Here is a 21976-nt window from a genome sequence, read left to right as displayed (position 1 = left end):
CTTGAGGGGACAGCCGTCATGTTTGATGCAGCCCTCATCCCTCTAATAGGACTTTGTTCCTACTGCAAGTCTGTGGGAAATTTCCCTCTGCTATGAGACACTTCTAGCCCAGCCTCTCCCGCTGCATCCCAGAATTCAGCAAATGTTGCATGGGGAAAACTGGCCATGTGTTTAGAGCTCCTCTAGATTCCAATGCCAGATCACATGGATCATCAAAAGCTCTACCAGTTTCTATTTGTCCCAGTAAAGATCTTACGCCCGGGTCAAGCTCTGATTTGACAAATATACCCAGGTAAGAAAATGAGACTATCAGCTCATTTAGAAAGGGCTCTTTCCTCTCCAGAATTTTAATTCATTAGTCTTTGTTGCTGCTATACCTCTCCAATGCCTTTAAAAATATGATTTTTGTAATTTATCGTGTTTTCTAGTTCCAACAGGAACATTGGATTATTGCTACATACTACATCCTACCAGAAGAGGAAGTCCTATGAAATTATCTCAAGATTTAACCATGGCATGGTTATACAGGTATATATGGCTGAATCAACCCAGACCATGCCATGGCCCCTCCTCTACATCTTCACTACAGCGGGGACAGTTGGCCCAAGTAGACCAACTAGAGTCCTTCTGCACTGGAACTGGGAGCCAAGAGCCTTTTTATTTTTGTGGTTGGTCGGGGCGGGGGGAGGGGGCGGGTGAGACAAAGCTGTGAGAATAAGTCTGGAAGCTTCCACTGGCTATGTCTCATGCTCATGGAAGAAGCCAGTTTCCAGCAGGAGGAAATGAAGCCCTCATGCAGAAAGGAGAGGCACAGGAGTGCTGAGGGGATGTTGGGATCCCTGATTCCAGTCACTCGCTCTTGCTGTGGTTTGCTAACCTGAGGCACAAATTTCTCTTTTTTGCCTGAGCTAGTTTCAGTCTCTTGAAAGGGTGGGCCAGCTCTAATGTTTTTGCCCTTGGGCTTTATGAGGCACCCTGTGTTCATATAATACATTAGCCTTTTCTTCTTCTGCAAGGTGGAGGTGGTTTATGTTACTTGTAACTCAAAGAATCTTGACTAAGACTGCTTCTTTAATGACAGGCAGGTTCAGAAGGGCCTGGTGAAAGGTATTTCCCGCACTGCACAGAAGGAAGAGAGGGAGGATGCATGATAATATTGCTGAGACCTCAGCTTTGGATCACGAATCCTCTCTACAAGGAGAAGTGGATGCTTTTAGATTCTGGACACCCAACTCACCATGGGAGGAACTTCAGACTTACCTAAGAAGTCAGCCGAATCTGTCTGCCAAAGCCATGCTGTTTTACTTTAATCAAACTGGGAAACTGCATTCTTATCCTCAACAATATTCAAAGATGGGAGGGAATGGAAAGAGGTAGATGCCTGTGTTTGCACGTTTTACCTACTCCTGGGGCTCTGACTTGCTGATGAGCCTGAAGTTTACACCAGAGGGTAAACAAGATAGCTATTTGGACATCACACACTACTTTGCCAGTTTCCGTTCTCTTGAATTATTTACCATCTAATTGTATGCATTGAAACAGAATCTGGCAACACAGAGTCAGAGATGTAGCCTTATTTGTGCATTAGAGAAGGAAAACTTGAGTTCAGTGAAGGACCTGGAGCAGAAACACTTTATGGCTTTCTGACGTTCCCTTGCTTTGGGAGGGCTGTAAGCACGGGGGTGAAACCAGCACGGCAACGCAGCGCAGGCGCACTGGGAGCCACCGGCTGGAGGCGCCCTAGAGCTGACTCGTCCAGTGTCTCCCCTGAGGCCACAATCCCCCTACAGGGCAGAGGCCCGGTTCCAGGACTTAGCCCCCTGAGCCTTGATTTCTTCTCTGCAAAAGACAGACTGCAAAGGGGGATGGAATGGAAAAATAAGCCTCTCTAGATTTAAAAGATTGTTACCACAAATTTTATTTTCACCATCATACCACTAATTTCCCTCAGGAATAAATATTAGTAGCTATGAAAACAAGAAAAATATTCTAAAAATATTTCAAGTAGTAAAACAGAAACTTTGGAAGACAGAAAAGTATAATGGTGAGTAAAACTCACTATTAGTCCCACTACTCAGTAAGAATCGCTCACAATAGAGGGTGTGGAGAAAAAGGAACCCTCCTACACTGTTGGTGGGAATGTAAATCGGTGCAGTCACTATGGAGAACAGTATGGAGGTTCCTTAAAAAACTAAAAATAAAGTTACCATATGATCCAGCAATCCCACTCCTGGGCAGATACCCAGAGAAAACCATAATTCAAAAAGACACATGCACACCCCCAATGTTCATTGCAGCACTGTTTACAATAGCCGAGACATGGGAGCAACCTAAAAGTCCATCAACAGATGAATGGATAAAGAAGATGTGGTATATATACACAGTGGAATATTACTCATCCATAAAAAAGAAGGAAATAATGCTATTTGCAGCAACATGGATGGACCTGGAGATGATCATACTAAGTGAAGTAAGTCAGACAGAGAAAGACAAATACCACACGGTATCACTTATAGGTGGAACCTAAAATATGACACAAATGAACTTATTTACAAAACAGAAATAGACTCACAGACGTAGAACACAAACTTATGGTTACCAAAGGAGAAAAGATGGGGGAGGGATAAATTAGGAGTTTGGGATTAAAATATGCACACTACTATACATAAAATAGATAACCAACAAGGACCTACTGTATGGCACAGGGAACTGTACTCAGTATCTTTTAATAACCTATAATGCAAAATAATCTAAAAAAGAATATATATATATGTGTGTGTATGTATGTGTGTATATATATACACACACACACATATATATATAACTGAATCACTTTGCTGTATACCTGAAACTAATATAACATTGTAAATCAACTATATTTCAATAAAAATAAAAAAAGAATCACTCATAATATTTTGATACATTTTCTTCCAGTCTTTTTCCTAACCAAATATATATATATTATAATTGGGAAATTTTAACTAACCTCTTTAAAGCCAAGTTTTTTCTTATATCACCTACGTTATTCCAGGCATTATAACAGGGATACAAGAGAATTCGATCAAAAATAACTTGGTTAAGATGTCAATATGAACAATAAATATCTTTTCACTGTTGTTTTTTAATTATGAAAGAATTCAAACAGAGAAAGTAATAGAACAGATACAACTGCACCCACCATCAAGACCAAATCTTAAAATTTTGCCATATGTGCTTCAAATATTTTTTCAAGGAAGATAAAATATTACAGATATGGCTGAAGTCCTACTGTCCTGGACCCAGAATAACTACAGTTGACCTCTGAACAATGCAGATTTGAACTGCACAGGTCTACTTATACACAGATGTTTTTCAATAGTAAAGACTACAGTACTACATAGTCCATGGTTGGTTGAATCTGTGGATATGGAGGAACCGCGGATAGAGGTAAAGCCAAGTTTTTTCTTCAACATTTTGTAGTGAGCCTCTTCCCCATGACAATATTCTTTACAAACAAGATTTTTAATAGCTAATTGTTTTCAAATAGTTCACTGTAAAGAGATGTATACTTAAAATACTATTAAGATTCAATGGATTCAGTTTGATTTCACATTAAAATCTAATTGGGGTACTACAAAAGATGTTGAAACAACACAGACTCACAGACTAGATAGAGGATCAGGAACAGACCTGGAAGCAATTCTTTACCAGGACAATTTCAGGCTGCACAGTTACCCCACTACTGGCCTATGAATAGGAAGGGAGAGAAAGGAAGCGATAGATGGATTGTCCAGGCAAGGGGTGTATGTGAGCACGCACATGAGGATGTGTGAGTGGGGAACAGACCCTAGAAAACTCATGACCCTAATCATTGAATTTATTAGTAACTGCCATTTTGTTATTCCATATGCTATTATGGTATAAAAACTATAGGCCAAGAGCCAGCTTTACATTCATATTTCCTTCCAGTCTTTTTTCTAAGCATAGGTTTTTGTTTTCCTTTATGTAATTGAAATCCATAGAATGAATATTTTTGACAAACTCAGTCTTTAGGTTTGACTTGTATAACCTTAGGATAGAGGAAAAGGAACTGTGTATCAATAGAAAAATTTATCCATTTACTAGCTAGGGTCCTATTTACACCATCAATTTCAACTCAAACCAACATTATTTTGAGATTTGCAAGGAAAATGGTTCACTTCTTACAGATAATTTTTGGAATGGAGAATGAAGGAGGTAGGCACACATACAATGTGGGAAGGCTGATGCTTCTTTTTCCTCAGGCAACTAGGGGGAGGGGAAGGGGGTCAGTAAAGGCATGTTTGGGGGAAAGTTGGAGAAGCATCTACACCTGCTCATTATATCAAATGTCTAGGGACTCTGTAAATAATTCAGGTGCAGTCGGCTCCCTCCAGGGGCAGGTGTTGAGGAGAGTTTCCAGACAAGCATCTCCTCTTGCAAAACTGGAGCAGACCTAGGATCTGATTACTTGAAAAGGGGTCTAGTTAGTAGCTATGGCAACCTCCTTCTTCTGCCTTACAACTTGCCTTGGGCTAAGATACAGGAACTTCTGGGAAAACACTACTGCTACAGCCTGCTGTGGTGGTTAAGAGCTTTGAAGTCTAGCTATCTGTTTCTAATCTAGGTTCCGCCATTTTGTAACCGTGTGACCTGGGAATTTATTCAACCTCTCTGATCCTTGGTTTCTGTGCCTATAAAATAGAGATCATTCAGATTGTTGTGGCATCATCTGTAAGGCTCTTGCTATAGTGCCTGGTACATAGTAGATTATCTCCTAAGAGTGTCCCCACCTCATTTCCTAGGAAGAGATGTTTGGACTTTAAATAAAATAGCAATGTACAGAACTAAGTGAAAGCTATTCTTCAGAACAAAATAAACAGTGCAGCTAACAGTTGTTGAAGATTTACCATAAGCTGGATATTGTGCTGAGTGTTTTATATATAATTTCACAAAACCTACTTAGGGATAAGTGTTATCCAAGTTCTGAGATGTTAAGACACTTTCCCCAGCTCAGACAGCTAGCAGGTGGTGGAATCAAGATCCAAACTCTCATCTGCCTCTTATCCAAAAAAAGCCTATGTTCTTACCTTCTAAGTAAACGGATCTCTGGAAGTTATTTTACGGTGCCAGCACTTCATCTCCAGGTGCACAGTCTGAGGATGCTGGTACATGGAGCTCGTTCAGACTTGGACAGACCTCCTTAGGTCTGTGGGGCCTGACTGCCCTCTAGTGTTGGAGGAATCTTAGGGCCAGGTGGAATCCACAGCGAGTTGTTTTTTTTCTGAGGTGGTAGTGAACCTGCGTCCCTTCCTGTCTGGAGATCTGTCTAGTCTGGTGTCTTCTTATTGGCCAAAGCGTTTCTCCTAGGAACAGGGGTAAAATAGGTGGTAGAGACTGGGAGTTAAGAAGAAGAACTATCTGGGGATAGAGCAGTAATGCTCAGGTTAAGCTCTGAACCATTGTGGGGGGCGGGCAATAAGGTCTCTTATTCCCAGCACATGGCATATAATAGGTGCTGACTGAATACTGAATGAAGTTTTACAACTCATCCTCACTAAAGGGGGAGGGGGAGTGCTGCCAAAAGAATGTTTTAAAGGTCTTCACTGATTTTTGCCAGAAGTACCAGCAGAAAAAACACTGTAACATTAACCCACCTTCCACTCCAACAGACTCCAAGGCATGTTCCGTGCACGGCTAGGCGAGAACAATGACGCTGCTCAGTTATGAGGAAACGAGTTGGGGTCAGCAAAGACATAGGACCATTTTAGGCTGCCACCCTCCCACCAGTGTCCCGAATGGTCCACGGATCTCAGAGAGGTCCCACTTCCACCTCCGTAACTCTGCCCAGGTAGTCCATGTCACCAGGTGGTCGGTGAGCGGCTGTGTGCACTGCTCCTCGCTGGACAGTGGGGAATCCAAAGACAGGTGGATTACTAGGTGGCTTATCAGAGGGCGATGAACACCCCCGACCCCAAGTCACAGAGACTGAGCCGGGTTACTGCAAAATGGGAAGAGATGGTTTCATAAAATAAAGGATATAGAGCAGACAAATAACACCTACTATAATCCAGTCCTCGGCTGCCCAATTTTCTTCCCATATGAATAATTTTGTAAATGCCCCCATAATATATGAATATACTGAATCATTCAGACATTAATTTTATCACTATTATATTTACCTTTATAACTATTACCATCTTTATTTCTAACTAATAGAAAATCTAAACCCAAGTAAACTTGGCTTGATGAATAAAAACATTTGTTGAGGGCTTTTTTCCCCCCTCGGTGGGGAGGTGGGAGTTTCAGGATTGGTGGGTTCAACAGCCGGTGCTGCCAGGAGTTGGTGGCCAAGAAAGGGAAGTAGTAGGGCAGGACCACAGAAGGGATTTCAGAATAAAAAGCCAGCTTCCTATAGCTAGGACAAGCCACATACTGGAAGACTGCCTGGGTGGGGGTCCCTGTGAAGCTACGGCTGCCTCCTGGTCTTCTTTTGGGAATCTCTCTGCTTTTGGTGGACAAAGGGAGAATCTGGTGGCCCACACTCTCTGCAGAAATGGACTAAGGACCGAGGTGGCTGCATAGGGAGAATGGACTTGTTGGATGACTGAGCTTTAGCTGCATTTTCTGCACTAAACTCACCCCCATCCCATGCCCTAAGAAGGGTGGCTGCGGTAGAGGTTACATCTCTCAGATGTCTTGGATGTACTACCTTCCTGTTTACCCACATGAACTTCAGCCCCGAACTGGCATATTCACTGCTCCCCAGACCTGCATTTCATCCCCACCTCTGGCTTTTGCTTCCCCAGTCCCCTGCCTGAATGCTCTGGCCTCTCCTTACCCTACAACTTGTCTTTCTCAGGGCCCAGCTCCAGGTCTGCCTCCTCAGTGGAGTCTTCCCCGAGGGCTTGGCCTTCTTGGGTCACTTTCTATTTTCAATTCCAGGGGCATTTGTTGTGTGGTTGGGAGCTGATTGTGGTATTTGCCATAGAGTTTCAGGCAGGACTTTGTTTATTGCCTTTTCAGGCAAGCTATGCCAGAATTCCCCACTCAGAGGGCGGGGCAGGCAGGGTAACGTGGCCGACCATGTAAGGGTCTGGATGAGAGGTAAGGCCTGGAGCCAGCCGGGAACATGTTCCCCACGACACCATAATTCTTGTGCTCATAAAACATCCTCAGAGGATAAAAAGAAACATGTAAGTCAGTACTTATTCCTTTGGGAGGGCCCCCATGAGACAAGAAATCTTTCAACTGCAGACTGTCAGGCACCAAGGACCTTAAGAACAGGACGGAGGGAGGCAGGGAGGGCTTAGGGCTGTCACTGAAGCAGGCGATCCTGAGGCAATGCGAAGGGCAGAACAATCCACGTGGACGCCGTGTGGACCCGGCACAAGGACAGCACGCTCATGTCAGTCACACCCACGAACTTCAGACCATCACCGTGTTTTTAGTCCCTAAGCTCCTGGGGCTTCATATCATGTTTTCCTTTCCTCTCTCTCAGCCTGAGTCCCTCCCGTGGGGATCTGCCTGTGCTGCTTCCACTGATACTGTTGAGGCAGACGGCCTCTGTCCTCAACCAACTTCCAGAGAAGAGACTGCGTAACAGCAGAGTGTGAGGGCCACAAGGGAGGGAAAAGGAAGAGGGTAACAACAAGTGATGGAGAAAGCTTAAATCATGCACACAGGCTTCTGATAAGAACTTTATTTCTCAAAAAGGGGGCAAGAATCCAAAGTATTAAAATAATCCTCTAATTTTTGTTTTGGAGGGAGAGGATAGGATGACAAAATAATTCATATAAAAATTTCAAGCACAATGGCTGTAGGTCCTTCATCCTGAAACTTGTACCTCCTGTCTGCAGCTCCAGGTTCCAACCATGTCACAGGTAGTGCCGAGCTCCTGGATCCAGAGGCTTACAGCATCTGGAATGCTTATTTATATTTACTCCACAAATAAATACAAAAGGTCAGTCTTCCTAGTGGAAATGATGCAGTCCATTTTTGTGATTGTTTCTAATGAGAATGCTAAAAAGAGCTGCCTCTCTCTAAATTCCAAATCTTTCCTTTTTGAAGACGACTAAGAGTGTGAAAGAAATGAAATGTGGAGACTTACCAGGTACGACTGGCTCTCATAACAACCACATGCCAAGGGAGACTCTACCTCATTGAGGTGATAAAAGGTAAAAAGTGACCATGATTTTTCCATTGCCTTTTACGTGGGGAAACCGCACCTTTCTGTTTCTATCATGGAAGGGAACTGCACTATGTGAGGCAAAGTCCCCCTCTAGCAATTAAGCAAAATCCCTAACCAGAGCGATTATTTGCTAACTTAGAAGGAAAGAAAGAAAAGGGTGAGCTGGAAAGCGAGTCCTTCGCCCAGGCTGATGCTACCACATGGCCCATCAATGCTGAGGGGCACTTTCCAACAGGCAGGCCCTTCCAGGAGGTGGGAGACAAGACCTGGTTCACCCCCCGAGAGGCTTAAGATGAGTTTAACTGTGAAGACCGCTCGGAACATGCCCGGCTCTCCTCTGAATGCTTTCAGTTGGTGTTTCTCTGAGGAATAGGGAGGCTCTCGTGAAGGTACTTTAAACTTCCATGCTCGGAGAAGTCCGAGACCACGTGGTCCTGGCCTCGCAGCAGCCACTTGGTAGTAAGCAGCCCCTCCAGTCCCACTGGTCCCCGGGCGTGGATTCGAGATGTACTGATCCCCACTTCAGCTCCTGTGGAAAAGCACGGATGAGGACATGGCTTTCCCAGCCTCTGCTTCCGGACCGCCCGCCAGGCCCACGTCTCTTCCTTCTCCTCACTTGGCGCCCCCTCTCTGCCCTCTCCTGACCCATCCTCCCTGGGCTAGCCTGACGTCCACTGTCCCCATAAACATGTTCTCTGCTTGCTGTGAGTCATGGTCAGACCCCTTCTTTAATAAAAGAGGAAGGGGCCTGACCGTGGGCCTCTCTTTTGTATTTTATACCCAATCCATTTTGACAATACTACAAGTGCTGTCTCCGATATCTGTCTTGTGCCTGGATTGCGTACCATCATCTGACATTTGGGTATTGTTTCAGGTGTACGACAGTGTACAGAGGTTTCATCTCCCCGAGTATCCTTTAAACCCTAGATGGTAAGGGACATGTTCTAGGTATTCCCTAGAACGCCTAGCTCCTAGGTGCTCATGAGATGGCTGCTGACTACACCAAAGGGTACTTTTCCTTTTCCTCCCTCCTGCTCCCGCCTCAGACGCGGGGCACCGGGGCTCTTCCCGGGTCTGGCTTGGTGTTCTGCACCGTGTGCAGTTGAGGCAGGGCTCCTTTGCTCATCACAACCTCACTGAGCAGGCACTGGGCTGGGACCCGGGGATGAAGTGGTGAACAACTGATGCAATTCATGGAGCTTGTATTCTTGTGGGCAAGGCAGCCAAAGAACAGTTCAACAAATAATTCCATGTGGTGATGGGGTGCAGTGAAGGGTGCTGGCACAGAGACTGTGCGGCAGGGCGGCAGCACCCTGGATAGGGTGGTCAGTGGGAGCCTCCCCGAGGAGGTGCCTTTGGCTGAAACCTGAATGAGAAGGAGCCGGCCAAGGGGACAGCAGTGGAGAGCCGCTGCAGGCAGAGAGGACCAAGCAAGGACCCGAATGCAGAGGTGCCTGGGGCAGTGGTTGGCAAGGAGATGGTGACCACTGGCTTCAAATTCTGGGTTAATAGCGTAGAGACCACATGACTTTGGGCAGGTTACCTACCATCTCTTGCTTCAATTTTTTCTTTTGGAAAAGGAAGAAAATAATAGAATCCATTATGTAGAACTAAGTGAGATAATGCATGTGATGCACTTAGCACGGTGCCGGAAATATAGTAAATGCTCAATAAATATTATCTGTTACTGTTATTCATGCATTTCACAGGAATTTAACCCAAGCAGAGTCTGAGCTTTTGCTCTGAGCGGCTGATGGAAAGACAATGGAGTGGTCTTTGCTCCTCCCCCATCTTGGACTTTCACTTGAAAGCTGGGCACCTCAGCCCTTACAAGTGTGCTGTTTCTTCTTCAACAAAATTCAATACCCATTTATGATAAAAACCCTCCAGAAAGTAGGCATAGAGGGAACTTTCCTCAACATAATAAAGGCCATATATGACAAACCCACAGCCAACATTGTCCTCAATGGTGAAAAACTGAAACCATTTCCACTAAGATCAGGAACAAGACAAGGTTGTCCACTCTCACCACTATTATTCAACACAGTTTTGGAATTTTTAGCCACAGCAATCAGAGAAGAAAAACAAATAAAAGGAATCCAAATCAGAAAAGAAGAAGTAAAGCTGTCACTGTTTGTAGACGACGTGATACTATACATAGAGAATCCTAAAAATGCCACCAGAAAACTACTAGAGCTAATCAATGAATTTGGTAAAGTTGCAGGATACAAAATTAATGCACAGAAATCTCTTGCATTCCTATACACTAATGATGAAAAATCTGAAAGAGAAATTAAGGAAACAGTCCCATTTACCAATGCAACAAAAAGCATAAAATACCTAGGAATAAACCTACCTAGGGAGACAAAAGACCTGAATGCAGAAAACTATAAGACACTGATGAAAGAAATTAAAGATGATACCAACAGATGGAGAGATATACCATGTTCTTGGATTGGAAGAATCAATATTGTGAAAATGACTATACTACCCAAAGCAATCTACAGATTCAATGCAATCCCTATCAAATTACCAATGGCATTTTTTACGGAACTAGAACAAATCATCCTAAAATTTGTATGGAGACACAAAAGACCCCAAATTGCCAAAGTAGTCTGAGGGAAAAAAATGGAGCTGGAGGAATCAGACTCCCTGACTTCAGACTATACTACAAAGCTTCAGTAATCAAGACAATATGGTACTGGCACAAAAACAGAAACATAGATCAATGGAACAAGATAGAAAGCCCAGAGATAAACCCACGCACCTATGGTCAACTAATCTGCGACAAAGGAGGCAAAGATATACAATGGAGAAAAGACAGTCTCTTCAATAAGTGGTGCTGGGAAAACTGGACAGCTACATGTAAAAGAATGAAATTAGAACAATCCCTAACACTATACACAAAAATAAACTCAAAATGGATTCGAGACCTAAATATAAGACCGGACACTATAAAACTCTTAGAGGAAAACATAGGAAGAATACTCTTTGACATAAATCACAGCAAGATCTTTTTTGATCCCCCCCCTAGAGAAATGGAAATAAAAACAAAAATAAACAAATGGGACCTAATGAAACTTCAAAGCTTTTGCACAGCAAAGGAAACCATAAACAAGACGAAAAGACAACCCTCAGAATGGGAGAAAATATTTGCAAATGAATCAATGGACAAAGGATTAACCTCCAAAATATATAAACAGCTCATTCAGCTCAATATTAAGGAAACAAACAACCCAATCCAAAAATGGGCAGAAGACCTAAATAGACATTTCTCCAAAGAAGACATACAGATGGCCAAGAAGCACATGAAAAGATGCTCAACATCACTAATTATTAGAGAAATGCAAATCAAAACTACAATGAGGTATCACCTCACACCAGTGACAATGGGCAGAAAATCTACAAACAACAAATGTTGGAGAGAGTGTGGAGAAAAGGGAACCCTCTTGCACTGTTGGTGGGAATGTAAATTGATACAGTCACTATGGAGAATAATATGGAGGTTCCTTAAAAAACTAAAAATAGAATTACCATATGATCCAGCAATCCCACTACTGGGCATATACCCAGAGAAAACCATAATTCAAAAAGACACATGCACCCCAATGTTCACTGAAGCACTATTTACAATAGCCAGGTCATGGAAGCAACCTAAATGCCCATCGACAGATGAATGGTTAAAGAAGATGTGGCACATATATACAATGGAATATTACTCAGCCATAAAAAGAAACGAAATTGAGTCATTTGTAGTGAGGTGGATGGAGTTAGAGTCTGTCATACAGAGTGAAGTAAGTCAGAAAGAGAAAAACAAATATCGTATATTAACGCATGTATGTGGAACCTGGAAAAATGGTACAGATGAACCGGTTTGCATGGCAGAAATAGAGACACAGATGTAGAGAACAAACGTATGGACACCAAGGGGGGAAACCTGTGGTGGGGTGGGGATGGTGGTGTGCTGAATTGGGCGATTGGGATTGACATGTATACACTGATGTGTATAAAATTGATGACCGATTAAAAAAAAAAAAAGAACAGGGAATACAAAGATCAGTGCCAGTGATGTGATAACTAAATCAAACCCCAACACAACAGAAACAGGGAACTAAAAATAAAGAGTCCAATGACTAAGAATAACTGAGCAAAATTCCCTTTAGTAACCTTTAACAATTCAGTGAGAACTATTTCTCTAGGCAGTTCTCTGTTCAAATGTCCAGGGGGATTAAAATGTTTTAAGTGGTTGAAGTAATTCTCAGATGTGCTATAAATGCCTTATCGGAGCTTCGTAAAGTGGTGCCCCTGAAAGCCGGCGACTGTCTGAGGACTCCTTATACTACTGGGGGATGGAGAATTTACAACTAACGATGGAAGCGGGGAGGGTGTCTTCCTGAAGCTTTTTATTTCAAAGTCTGCTTTAGAAGTCAACCTGGCACCTCTGGGCTTACCTGTTTGTTTCTGATGCTCATACGTCAGCCCAGCATAGGTACTAACACCTTCTTTTGTCCTGTCCTCAGGGTGGATTCCTAGCTCTGAGGCAACCTGGCTGTGTCCCTCTGAAGGAGTAAGTCTGCAGCGGCAGTGCTCTCACGGGACCTTGGCATGCACACCTGTCATAACCCATGCATGCGGACACACTGTGGTCTGCTGTACGTGGCAGAGTCCAGGCTCTGGACTCACGGAAGTCTGGGTCTGAACACCAGCTGCATGACTTTGGGCAAGTTACTTCATTTCTTTGAATCTCAGTATCCTCATCTATGAAAAACGAAATACAAGTACCTACCTTCTTAGCATGTGAAATGCCTAGAACACAGGACTTCTACCAGTTCATGGTAGCTGTTATCATTCTCTCTCATAAACCAACCTTCCCTCGGCCTGTCTGCATCATCTTGATCATGCATGTGACTGTAAAGGCCAGGTGTCTCCTCCACCCTCACCATGCTCCTTGGGGCCACACAGTGATTCACAAGGGACTCCTTTCTCGCCGACCAGACTCTTTCTTACCCAGTCCGAAGCGGTAGCCATCAGAGAAGCGAGTGCTGGCGTTCCAGAACACACAGGCACTATCCACGTGCTGGAGGAAGAACTCTGCTGTCTTCTCTGCAGCATAAAGGGAAGAAACTGAGTTAGGATGGCCCAGGGAGAACACCCCTGCTTCCAGCCACTCAACAGGGCCTGACTGGGGCAGGGCCCAGGCCCCTGAGGTGCTTCCCCACATATTAAACATGCAGACTTGTGAAAAATCTAAAACAGAAAGAAAGCAAACCAGCTTCATCAGTCCTATTGTTGAAGGAGTAGGTACCTGGGAAAGACTGGGTTGGAATCCAGATCTCCCTGCAGACGTACCCTCAGTGCTGCAATGGCCTGTTTATACTATCTGTTTATAGGCTCTGAGTCAAATGCCAAAGTCTCAACTCAAACTCCACACCCACCAGCTGGGTGACTGTGGACAGGCTTCTGAACCTCTCTGTGCCTGAGTACAATGGGGACTGACAATATTACGCAGCTCCCAGGCTTGCAGAGAGGGTAAAATGAACCGACAGCCATGGAGCACTCATCCCAGAGCCTAGCAGATGGCAAGTGCTCAAGTATTAACTGTTTTCACTGGTGGTGCTGCGATTCCCCAGTAAACTGACTGGAAGTTCCCTGAGGGGGCCATGCTGGCATCCTTTACCATCGGGCCTCCATGCCTGACACCCAGGCTCACCTGTGGAGGGAGTGAGTGACTGTGGAGAGTTGGTTTTGCCCAAAACTAGTTGGTTCTGTGCTTAACCTCCTGAGCCTTGATTTCCTCAGCTGTAAAATGGGTTTATTCCAGCAACCTGTAAAGATTGCTGCATGGACTAAATGGTAACGCCTCTGACACAGAGTGAGCCATGTTTAAAGTGGAGCGAATCATCTCTTCCCTGCCTCTTCCCTCGGGGCCACTGTGACAACACAGCGAGATAACAGATGTAAAAGCACTCAGCAAACCAGCAAGTGCCGCCCACACCAGGCACTGTTATCAGTCCACTGAGATTACGTTCTCCTGCAGGCTAAGAGGGGCCGGGAGGAGCAGGGTCAGCTTGGAGATCAAGGCAGAAAACGCAGACCCCGTGTGCTGCAGCCCCTGCACACTTACCATTCTCTGTGATGATGACGTCCGTGTGGGAGCTGCCGTACTTGTGGATGTGGTCGATGGCCTCCTGCACGCTGTCCACCACTTCAATGCACAGTTCCAGGTCCCCGTACTCAGTTCGGAGGGACTTCACTTCGGAGGGGCTGAAGGTCAGATAGGAGGCGAACTTGGGGCCTGCGTGAATCTTCACCTGGGACACAGGAAGTCGGGGCAACAACATAAACACAGCAGAGAGAGGCAATGCACACTCCTCCCTCTGGGATCCAACAGCAGGATGAGCCCGAAGATGATGAGTCCGGGGCTCCTGTGGCCTGGAAACTAAACTAGTCCCTGCTTCCCTTTAGAGGCAGCCTTCCACCCTCCAGGATGCTCTGCTTTGGGAAATGCTGACGGCCACCTGTCAGCAATGGGCCCCCAGTAAAACTGGAGCAGGGACTTAAGCAGGAAGCCTCTGAACGTGAAGAATGTGCAAGGCATTTAATGGGCTATTGACATAAGCCCTTGACTGCTGGCATTTTACTAAAACGAACACGTGACTAAAAAAATCCCATTCCCAGCCTGTGGGACTTAGGCATTGGACTCAGATGGAAAGAGGGAGATGCCACAAATACACTTCTACTCCCTCTGCCCTGGAGAAGTCCTAGGCGTGCTTTAGAGGAAAACAGTACTTGGTTGGAAACCACTTCAAACTGTGGTTAGTCGTTAGATTTCAGACTTTGTCAGTCTGGCCCCATTTCTAGGTTCAGCTCAGGTCCAGATTCTGGGGCTAAAATCCTGCTTCTGGCTGGAGGAAGTTAAGGACGCTGAGGCTGGTCACTGGGGACCACAGTCGGAAACAGGGAGATGCCACAAATACACTTCTACTCCCTCTGCCCTGGAGAAGTCCTAGGCGTGCTTTAGAGGAAAACAGTACTTGGTTGGAAACCACTTCAAACTGTGGTTAGTCGTTAGATTTCAGACTTTGTCAGTCTGGCCCCATTTCTAGGTTCAGCTCAGGTCCAGATTCTGGGGCTAAAATCCTGCTTCTGGCTGGAGGAAGTTAAGGACGCTGAGGCTGGTCACTGGGGACCCCAGTCACAGTGTGATCCCACTCAGGCCTTGTTCTCCGAGACCTTCCCAGGGCAGCGTTCACGCCTTGATTCTTTAGGGCCAAGCTCTTGACTTGGCTCAAGTCACAACAAGCCACATTTGTCATGTCTTTGTTGCTCCCAAGGCCCTGAATGGTTTCCTATCTGGGACCACACTTCCTCCAGGCCTGGGGTCCAACCATGCTCCCCAGGGGCTGGAACCCCGCCCATGTGCAAGTCGTCCTCTGGTGTACTTCCTGCACTACAAGGTGCTGAAGTACACACACCGGCTCATTCTGACTTGAGGAATTTCAAGGCAAAGCTGAGGATGACTGAGGATATTGTGGGTTTGTCTGAATCAGAACTGGGGGTTTTATTCCTGGATACAGGAGAGCTTTCGTCCTGTCCAGTCCAGGCCAGTGTGGTGCCTGGCATATACGTCAGCACTCAAACAGGCCACTAGTGGAAGGTCAGGCCCCAAACATAAGTGATCATGTGATCTAACTCCCTTATAATTTGTGGGGTACATTTATTTTCATTTTCCAAACTGGGACCATGCCACATTTATAAGCTGACTGAAGTCTTCCTTTCCAGCAAAAGGATGGAAGGGAAGAGACACATGCTCAGGGTCAAAGCAACCAAGACCAGCAGTCACTTTCTCTACTGCTGTGCTAGTTTACATAATTCTGACATCAGATATTAAAGCTTAAAATGCATCCTGACAGAAGATTTAAGATTGTCCAGTTTCACCTGGAGAACATCTATCTTTCTTGCAATCAGGAATTTAGGATGGAGCATACATTTATATTCAAAACTTACTGGCACTGGTGGTTTATAATCTTAATGACATGGTAAGAAAATAATCCAGAGAGGACATTATACAAACTGCTCACTCCCAAATATCACTGTATTAATAAGCACATTAATATTGGTAACTGAAGACATCTGTGGAGGAGCGGCTATATATAAATTTTTGGTTTGAAAACATTTCTGCACAATCTTTTCAAATCAAATCCAAACAAGAATGTGTGTTCAGAAACATAAACTTTATGCCACCTGAATAAGAGATGGCAGGAAAGAGTCCATTCAGTGGGCTGCCATGTGACCTGCTTTATCTTTGAACACTCTTAACACTGAACACACACCACTTTGGAATGAAGCTATTTGTGTATGGGTTTCTTCCATCCACTAGACTGTCAGAGGCAAAGGCATGTCTTACTCACTGTGTACTCAGCACAGAACTTTGTATATGGCAGATGCTCAAAAATATTGCTTCTCACATTTCCTTAAATGGTATGGCAGCTGCTCCCAGTCTGATCCCACAGGCTTCTAAATCTCGGGAGGGAAGACAGGAAGTGATGGACTTGTCCTACCTGTTCCACTCTCAGCATGTCAATGATCTGGTCAAATAATGGCGTTCTCAGCAGATCTCGGTGGATTAACAGAGTCTCTAAAGCATTACAGGCGGCTGGATATTCGCATTTAGAGTCTCTAACTGAAAGAGGAGGACAAAAAGTTGTTTCTATTAACATGATCCAGAGCCACCGAGGACATGACAAATATTTTGCCCGCATAAAACAGGGGACACCACTGAGCTCACCTAGTCTGGTGACCTTGTCGACACTGGCCTCTGAATCCACGTACATGTGGCAGATGCCTTCACTGTGCCCCATCACTGGAATGCCCTTAGCAGCTTTCTGGATGTTTCTGACCAGCTGAGAGGAGCCGCGTGGAATGATTAGATCTATCATTTTGTCTAGGCGGCAAAGATCTTCCACTTCTTCTCTGGTATTCACCTGAAAAGGCAGAGAATAAAAGATAAAGATGACATCTTCTGACCACAAAAATATGGAAGTAGCAGCATCCCTTTCACAGATAAATGTCTGTATCTCCTGAGAACTAAGTTTGATGCTCTGAAAACTTATTCCAAAAACAAGATTAAGGAACATCCCTGGTGGTCCAGTGGTAAGGAATCTGCCTTCCAATGCAGGGGATGTGGGTTCGATCCCTGGTCAGGGAACTAAGATCCCACATGCCGCGGGGCAACTAAGCCCGTGTGCCCCAACTACTGAGCTCGCGCACCTCAACAAGAGAGCCCGTGTGCCACAAACTAAAGCGCTCACGTGCCCTGGAGCCCACGTGCCACAACTACAGAGAGAAAACCTGCACGGCACAACTAGAGAGAAGCCCGCGTGCTGCAACTAGAGAAAAACCCGAGCAGACCACGCGCCATAATGAAAAGATCCCACATGTCTCAGCAAAGATCCCGTGTGCCGCAACTAAGACGCGACACAGCCAAAAAAAAAAAAAATAAGGAAAATAAATAAATAAATATTAAAAACAAAAACAAGATTAAGTTCCTGATCATGGGAATTGAAAGTTGTCCAGCAAATGCTTATCAAACTCTACACATTAGGTCCTGTGCTCTGCATTACAAAACATGCAGGACAGGGTCCCTGCCCTCAAAGAACTCAGAGTCTGGTAGGGAAGACAGGACTACCCTATGATTAGCCATAACACAGGACAGACACTTTTAAGATGCTAGAAGAGGTACAACGTGCTATCTCTGGAAGTTCAAGGAGGTACAGAGCATGCCAGGCTATGAAGATCACAAAAGGAAGTGGCTGTTCCGTTGGCTCTCTAATCACAGCCTAATGACATGTTGGTCTTGCTAGGGAGTCACGGTTCTCCACGACTTCTGCTGACAACCTCTACCCTGGGATGCTGGCTGGAGTGACTGAAGTGCTTGTGTTAGAACTCTGAGATTATGGGCATTTTTTCCTTCCTCTTGATTTTTAATTTTCCCCCATATGGACATGTTACTCACAAGAGAAGTACAAATATACATGTACAAGAAGGTTCATGGCAACTTTAATCTGCATTGCACCAAACCAGAAACAACCCAAATGTTCATCGACAGAAGAAAGGATAAGCTGTAGTACATGCAGATAAATGGAATACTACACAGCAATAAAAAAGGGAAAAGTACTGCTAGATGCAACAGTGAGGATGAATCTCATGGACATGAGAAAGAAATACCTGAACAAAAGAAATACAGATAAAAGAGTGCGTTTTGTATTATTTCACTTATATGAAGTTCAAGAATAGGCAAAAGAAATTGAATGTGAAGAAAGTAAAAAGAGAGTGGTTTCCTGGTGGTGGGGTGGGGCCTGCTGATGGGGAAGGGCACAAGGGAGACTTCGGGGTATGGGAAATAGTCTGTATGTTGATGCGGGGGGTGGTTATATGAGTGTATATATGCGGACACAATTACAGAGCTGTTCACATGTGATTAGGGTACTTTATGTATGTTATACATCAATAAGAAGGAGGAGAAGGAGGAAATCTGTAGAATTAAACTAGGGTATGGAGCAGCTGGGATCTGAACCCCTACAGCCTGTGCTCTTTCTACCCACTATGTCACTGTAAGAACAACCCAGCTTCTTGTCAGGGAGCATGTAACGAGGCAGGTTTGTAGACACCCTCCTAGCAGCCAACGGAATCCTGGAATGTTGGAGTGAGTGGGCCTCAAGGGAAAAAGAGAAGGATCTGGAGTCAGCCTAGGTCCAAATCTAAACTCTGGGTGATTCTGGCTAAGTTATTTTACCAATGAGCCTATTTTTCTTCCATCTATAAAATGGACCTAATAATTTTTCTCACAGGATTGTTGTGAGGATTAAATGAGATAATGGATGCAAGTGCCTTGCCCACAGTAGGTACTCAAACTATCTAGTACTTCAAAACCTCCACTGGACGGTTGAGGAGAGTGACACAATGGTTAAAATAATGACCATAATAATAATAGTGTTAACAGCATGACCTCATACTTACAAGCTGCATGACCGTTTCTGACAAACCTTCATAAAATGTATCTGTCTGACTTGGGCTAAATCACTGCCAGTGAGCAGAACCCAGGCCTCACCCACAGTCTGGGTCTGGTATTCCTGCTGCCTGTGACCTTAAGAATGAAGGGCTAACAGGCATTCTTGTAAATCAACGGTACCAGGACACAGCTGTATGAGAGGGACCTTCCTGAGCCACTCAAGACCCATCTGGGTCAAGGCAGCCCTGCCACTGTCTCATGTCACAGGCACACTGGACCTGCTGCTCCTCCAATCAAACCTGCCTGTACTGGCTCAGCCTTATGTGGCCTAAGCTTTGCTTCAAACACCCAGAGACCTGACCTGCCCCCTCTGGGCCTGACCTGGCTCATTCCCAGGGACCTACCAGCTGTACAGCCTCCTTGACTCCATGGATTGAGAGGGCCTCCTGGGTCAGGAGGTGAAGAATCCGGTTGCTGTGTGAGGCCTCCTTCCCGCCTTTGAGTAACAAGCCATTACCACTTGCGATAGCCAAGGCTGCCACCTGCAGATCAAAGAGGAGAGCAATGAACCAAAGGGAAAAAGCAGTAAAAGTAACGGTAACATTAGCACTCGCTGAGCACATTTCCTGTGCCAAGCACTGTTAATCACTTTGTAAGGCCTACCATGTTTAATCTTCACAACATTCCAGTGAATTAAGTACCTGTTTACCCTCTGCTTTACACATAAGGACACTGAAGCACAGAGAAGTTGGTGACTCCCCAAGGTCACACAGCTTATAAGCGGCAGAGCTGGGGGCCTTGACTCCAGAGCCAAAGCCCCGGATCTTAGGAACTATACTGTACAGCTTCCTTAGCACCATTACACTGTAACCTGAGTTGAGTGCCCAGGGTCACATGGGCACTCCCCTCTCTGGCCACGGTGGAGGACAGGTGCTCAGCGGCCTCCTGACTCAGGTGTTGTTCCACCTCACTCAGGCTGGGCGGCATCTCTGGCCACATCCTACCCTGGCCCTGCCATTGTTCCGAGAGCTCTAATGGCTGGTGCTGAGACCCTGGAGAGGACTAGAGCTGCCAGCCCCTGGACAGCTGCGGCAGAGGCTGCTGGGAGGAAGAAGCAGGCCATCCAGGGGAGGGTTAGTTACCCTCTTAGAGCCAAGAGCTAATGACACTCACCTGAGCATCCAAGGCCTGAAGCTGAACTTTCTGAATGCTCTCAGGATGAATGAAAATCTTCCCGTTTTTGTAATGTATCAAAAGAAACTTTAAAAAACCTGCTTGAACACGTTAATCTCCAGATTAATGGTTCTTAATCCTTTTTTGTTTTTGTTGCTCATGAACCCCTTACAAAAATTATGTAAACTTTTCCCAGATAAATGCACAAACACACAGCATTCTACATATAACTTTTAGGATTCATGGATTCTGTGATGCCATGTGAGCAACCTCAGCTGTAACTGGCTGAAGAGGAAACCTTTCCCTCATGAAGTATTCGCTAGTATGGATAAAAGGTAGTAGAGAAAACTTCATGGACACGGCCTATAGAGAGACTTAGGACCCACTTCTACCAGCTGATGGGAATTCTGCAGTTATCTCTGGGGGTTCTCTGTGAGACAGATATGCAGCCAGAAAGGGGCTGAGGACAGACCCCAGTGGTATGGGAGTCCCTTGGTGGACCAGATGGTTTTAGGTCATGCCAGGGAATAGCCTCCACAGAGCATGTGGGACTCCCATGGTCACCTATGCCCTAGCGTAAAAAGGTACTGGTTTTTTGTTTTATTTATTTATTTATTTATATTTATTTTTAAATTAATTAATAATTTTTATTTATTTAGTTAGTTATTTAGTTAGTTATTTATGGCTGGCTGGCTGGCTGTTCTGGGTCTTCGTTGCTGCCCACTGGCTTTCTCTAGCTGCAGCGAGCGGGGGCCACTCTTCGTGTGGTGTGCAGGTTTCTCATTGCAGTGGCTTCTCTTGTTGCAGAGCCCGAGCTCTAGGCACGTGGGCTTCAGTAGTTGTGGCACGTGGGCTCAGTAGTTGTGGCTTGCAGGCTCTAGAGCGCAGGCTCAGTAGTTGTGGCACACGGGCTTAGCTGCTCTGCGGCATGTGGGATCTTCCCACAGGGAAGATCCAGGGATTCAACCCGTGTCCCCTGTATTGGCAGGCGGATTCTTAACCACTGCGTCACCAGGGAAGTCCCTTTTGTTTGTTTTTAAATAGAATCTCTCTGTGAGACTTTGGGGCTAGTGCAAAGAAAAAGCTGGTATCATCCTACTGGACAGTCCAGTGGGGAAGTGGTTCCAGATTTCTGGGAGAGAATTTAGGGCAATGAGCAAGACCACCCTCTAATACCACCTTATACTTCAGAGCATGGCCACTTGGCAAAACCTCTGCCACATGGTTTTGCCTCAATTAGCCTGTGATTTGTCAGATTTCTTAAAGGGGGTCACATGCTAGTTTCCATTAACTACTGAAAGTTCTTCTTCCTAAGAGATGTACCTACAGGAAGCCATCTGCGACACTGATAATAAATGGGTCTTTTTCACATGGGCAAAACCAGCTATTAGATGAATGAGCCTACAGTAGGTTAGCAGGGACTCTGTGGTCAGGGAACAACGTGCTCCAGTGAGCTAAGTTTTTGTTTTTGTTTTTGGCCGCACTGCAGGGCATGTGGGATCTTAGTTCCCCGACCAGGGATTGAACCCGCACACCCTGCAGTGGAAGTACAGAGTCTTAACCACTGGACCACCAGGGAAGTCCTAAGTTTTCTGGAAATGTAC

General features: G+C 45.2%; 1 protein-coding gene across 4 annotated transcripts in view; it reads right to left on the bottom strand.

Annotated features, from left to right (window-relative positions):
* Positions 1-7684: 7684 nt before the first annotated feature.
* Positions 7685-21976, bottom strand: part of ALDH18A1 (aldehyde dehydrogenase 18 family member A1) — a 50865-nt gene continuing 36573 nt past the window's right edge. For all 4 annotated transcript variants that reach the window (XM_057531175.1, XM_057531174.1, XM_057531173.1 and 1 more), the window contains 6 exons: positions 19604-19741; positions 16977-17172; positions 16750-16871; positions 14313-14499; positions 13196-13291; positions 7685-8717 (listed from right to left, as the gene is read on the bottom strand). In XM_057531175.1, coding sequence (XP_057387158.1) covers positions 8536-8717; positions 13196-13291; positions 14313-14499; positions 16750-16871; positions 16977-17172; positions 19604-19741 — 921 coding nt within the window. In that variant the 3' untranslated portion in view covers positions 7685-8535. The remainder of the gene's footprint in view (positions 8718-13195; positions 13292-14312; positions 14500-16749; positions 16872-16976; positions 17173-19603; positions 19742-21976) is intronic.

This window comes from Balaenoptera acutorostrata, chromosome 16 (assembly GCF_949987535.1).
Source record: "Balaenoptera acutorostrata chromosome 16, mBalAcu1.1, whole genome shotgun sequence".
NCBI classification, from domain to species: Eukaryota; Metazoa; Chordata; class Mammalia; order Artiodactyla; family Balaenopteridae; genus Balaenoptera; species Balaenoptera acutorostrata.
This window is presented reverse-complemented; position numbering and strand designations above follow the sequence as displayed.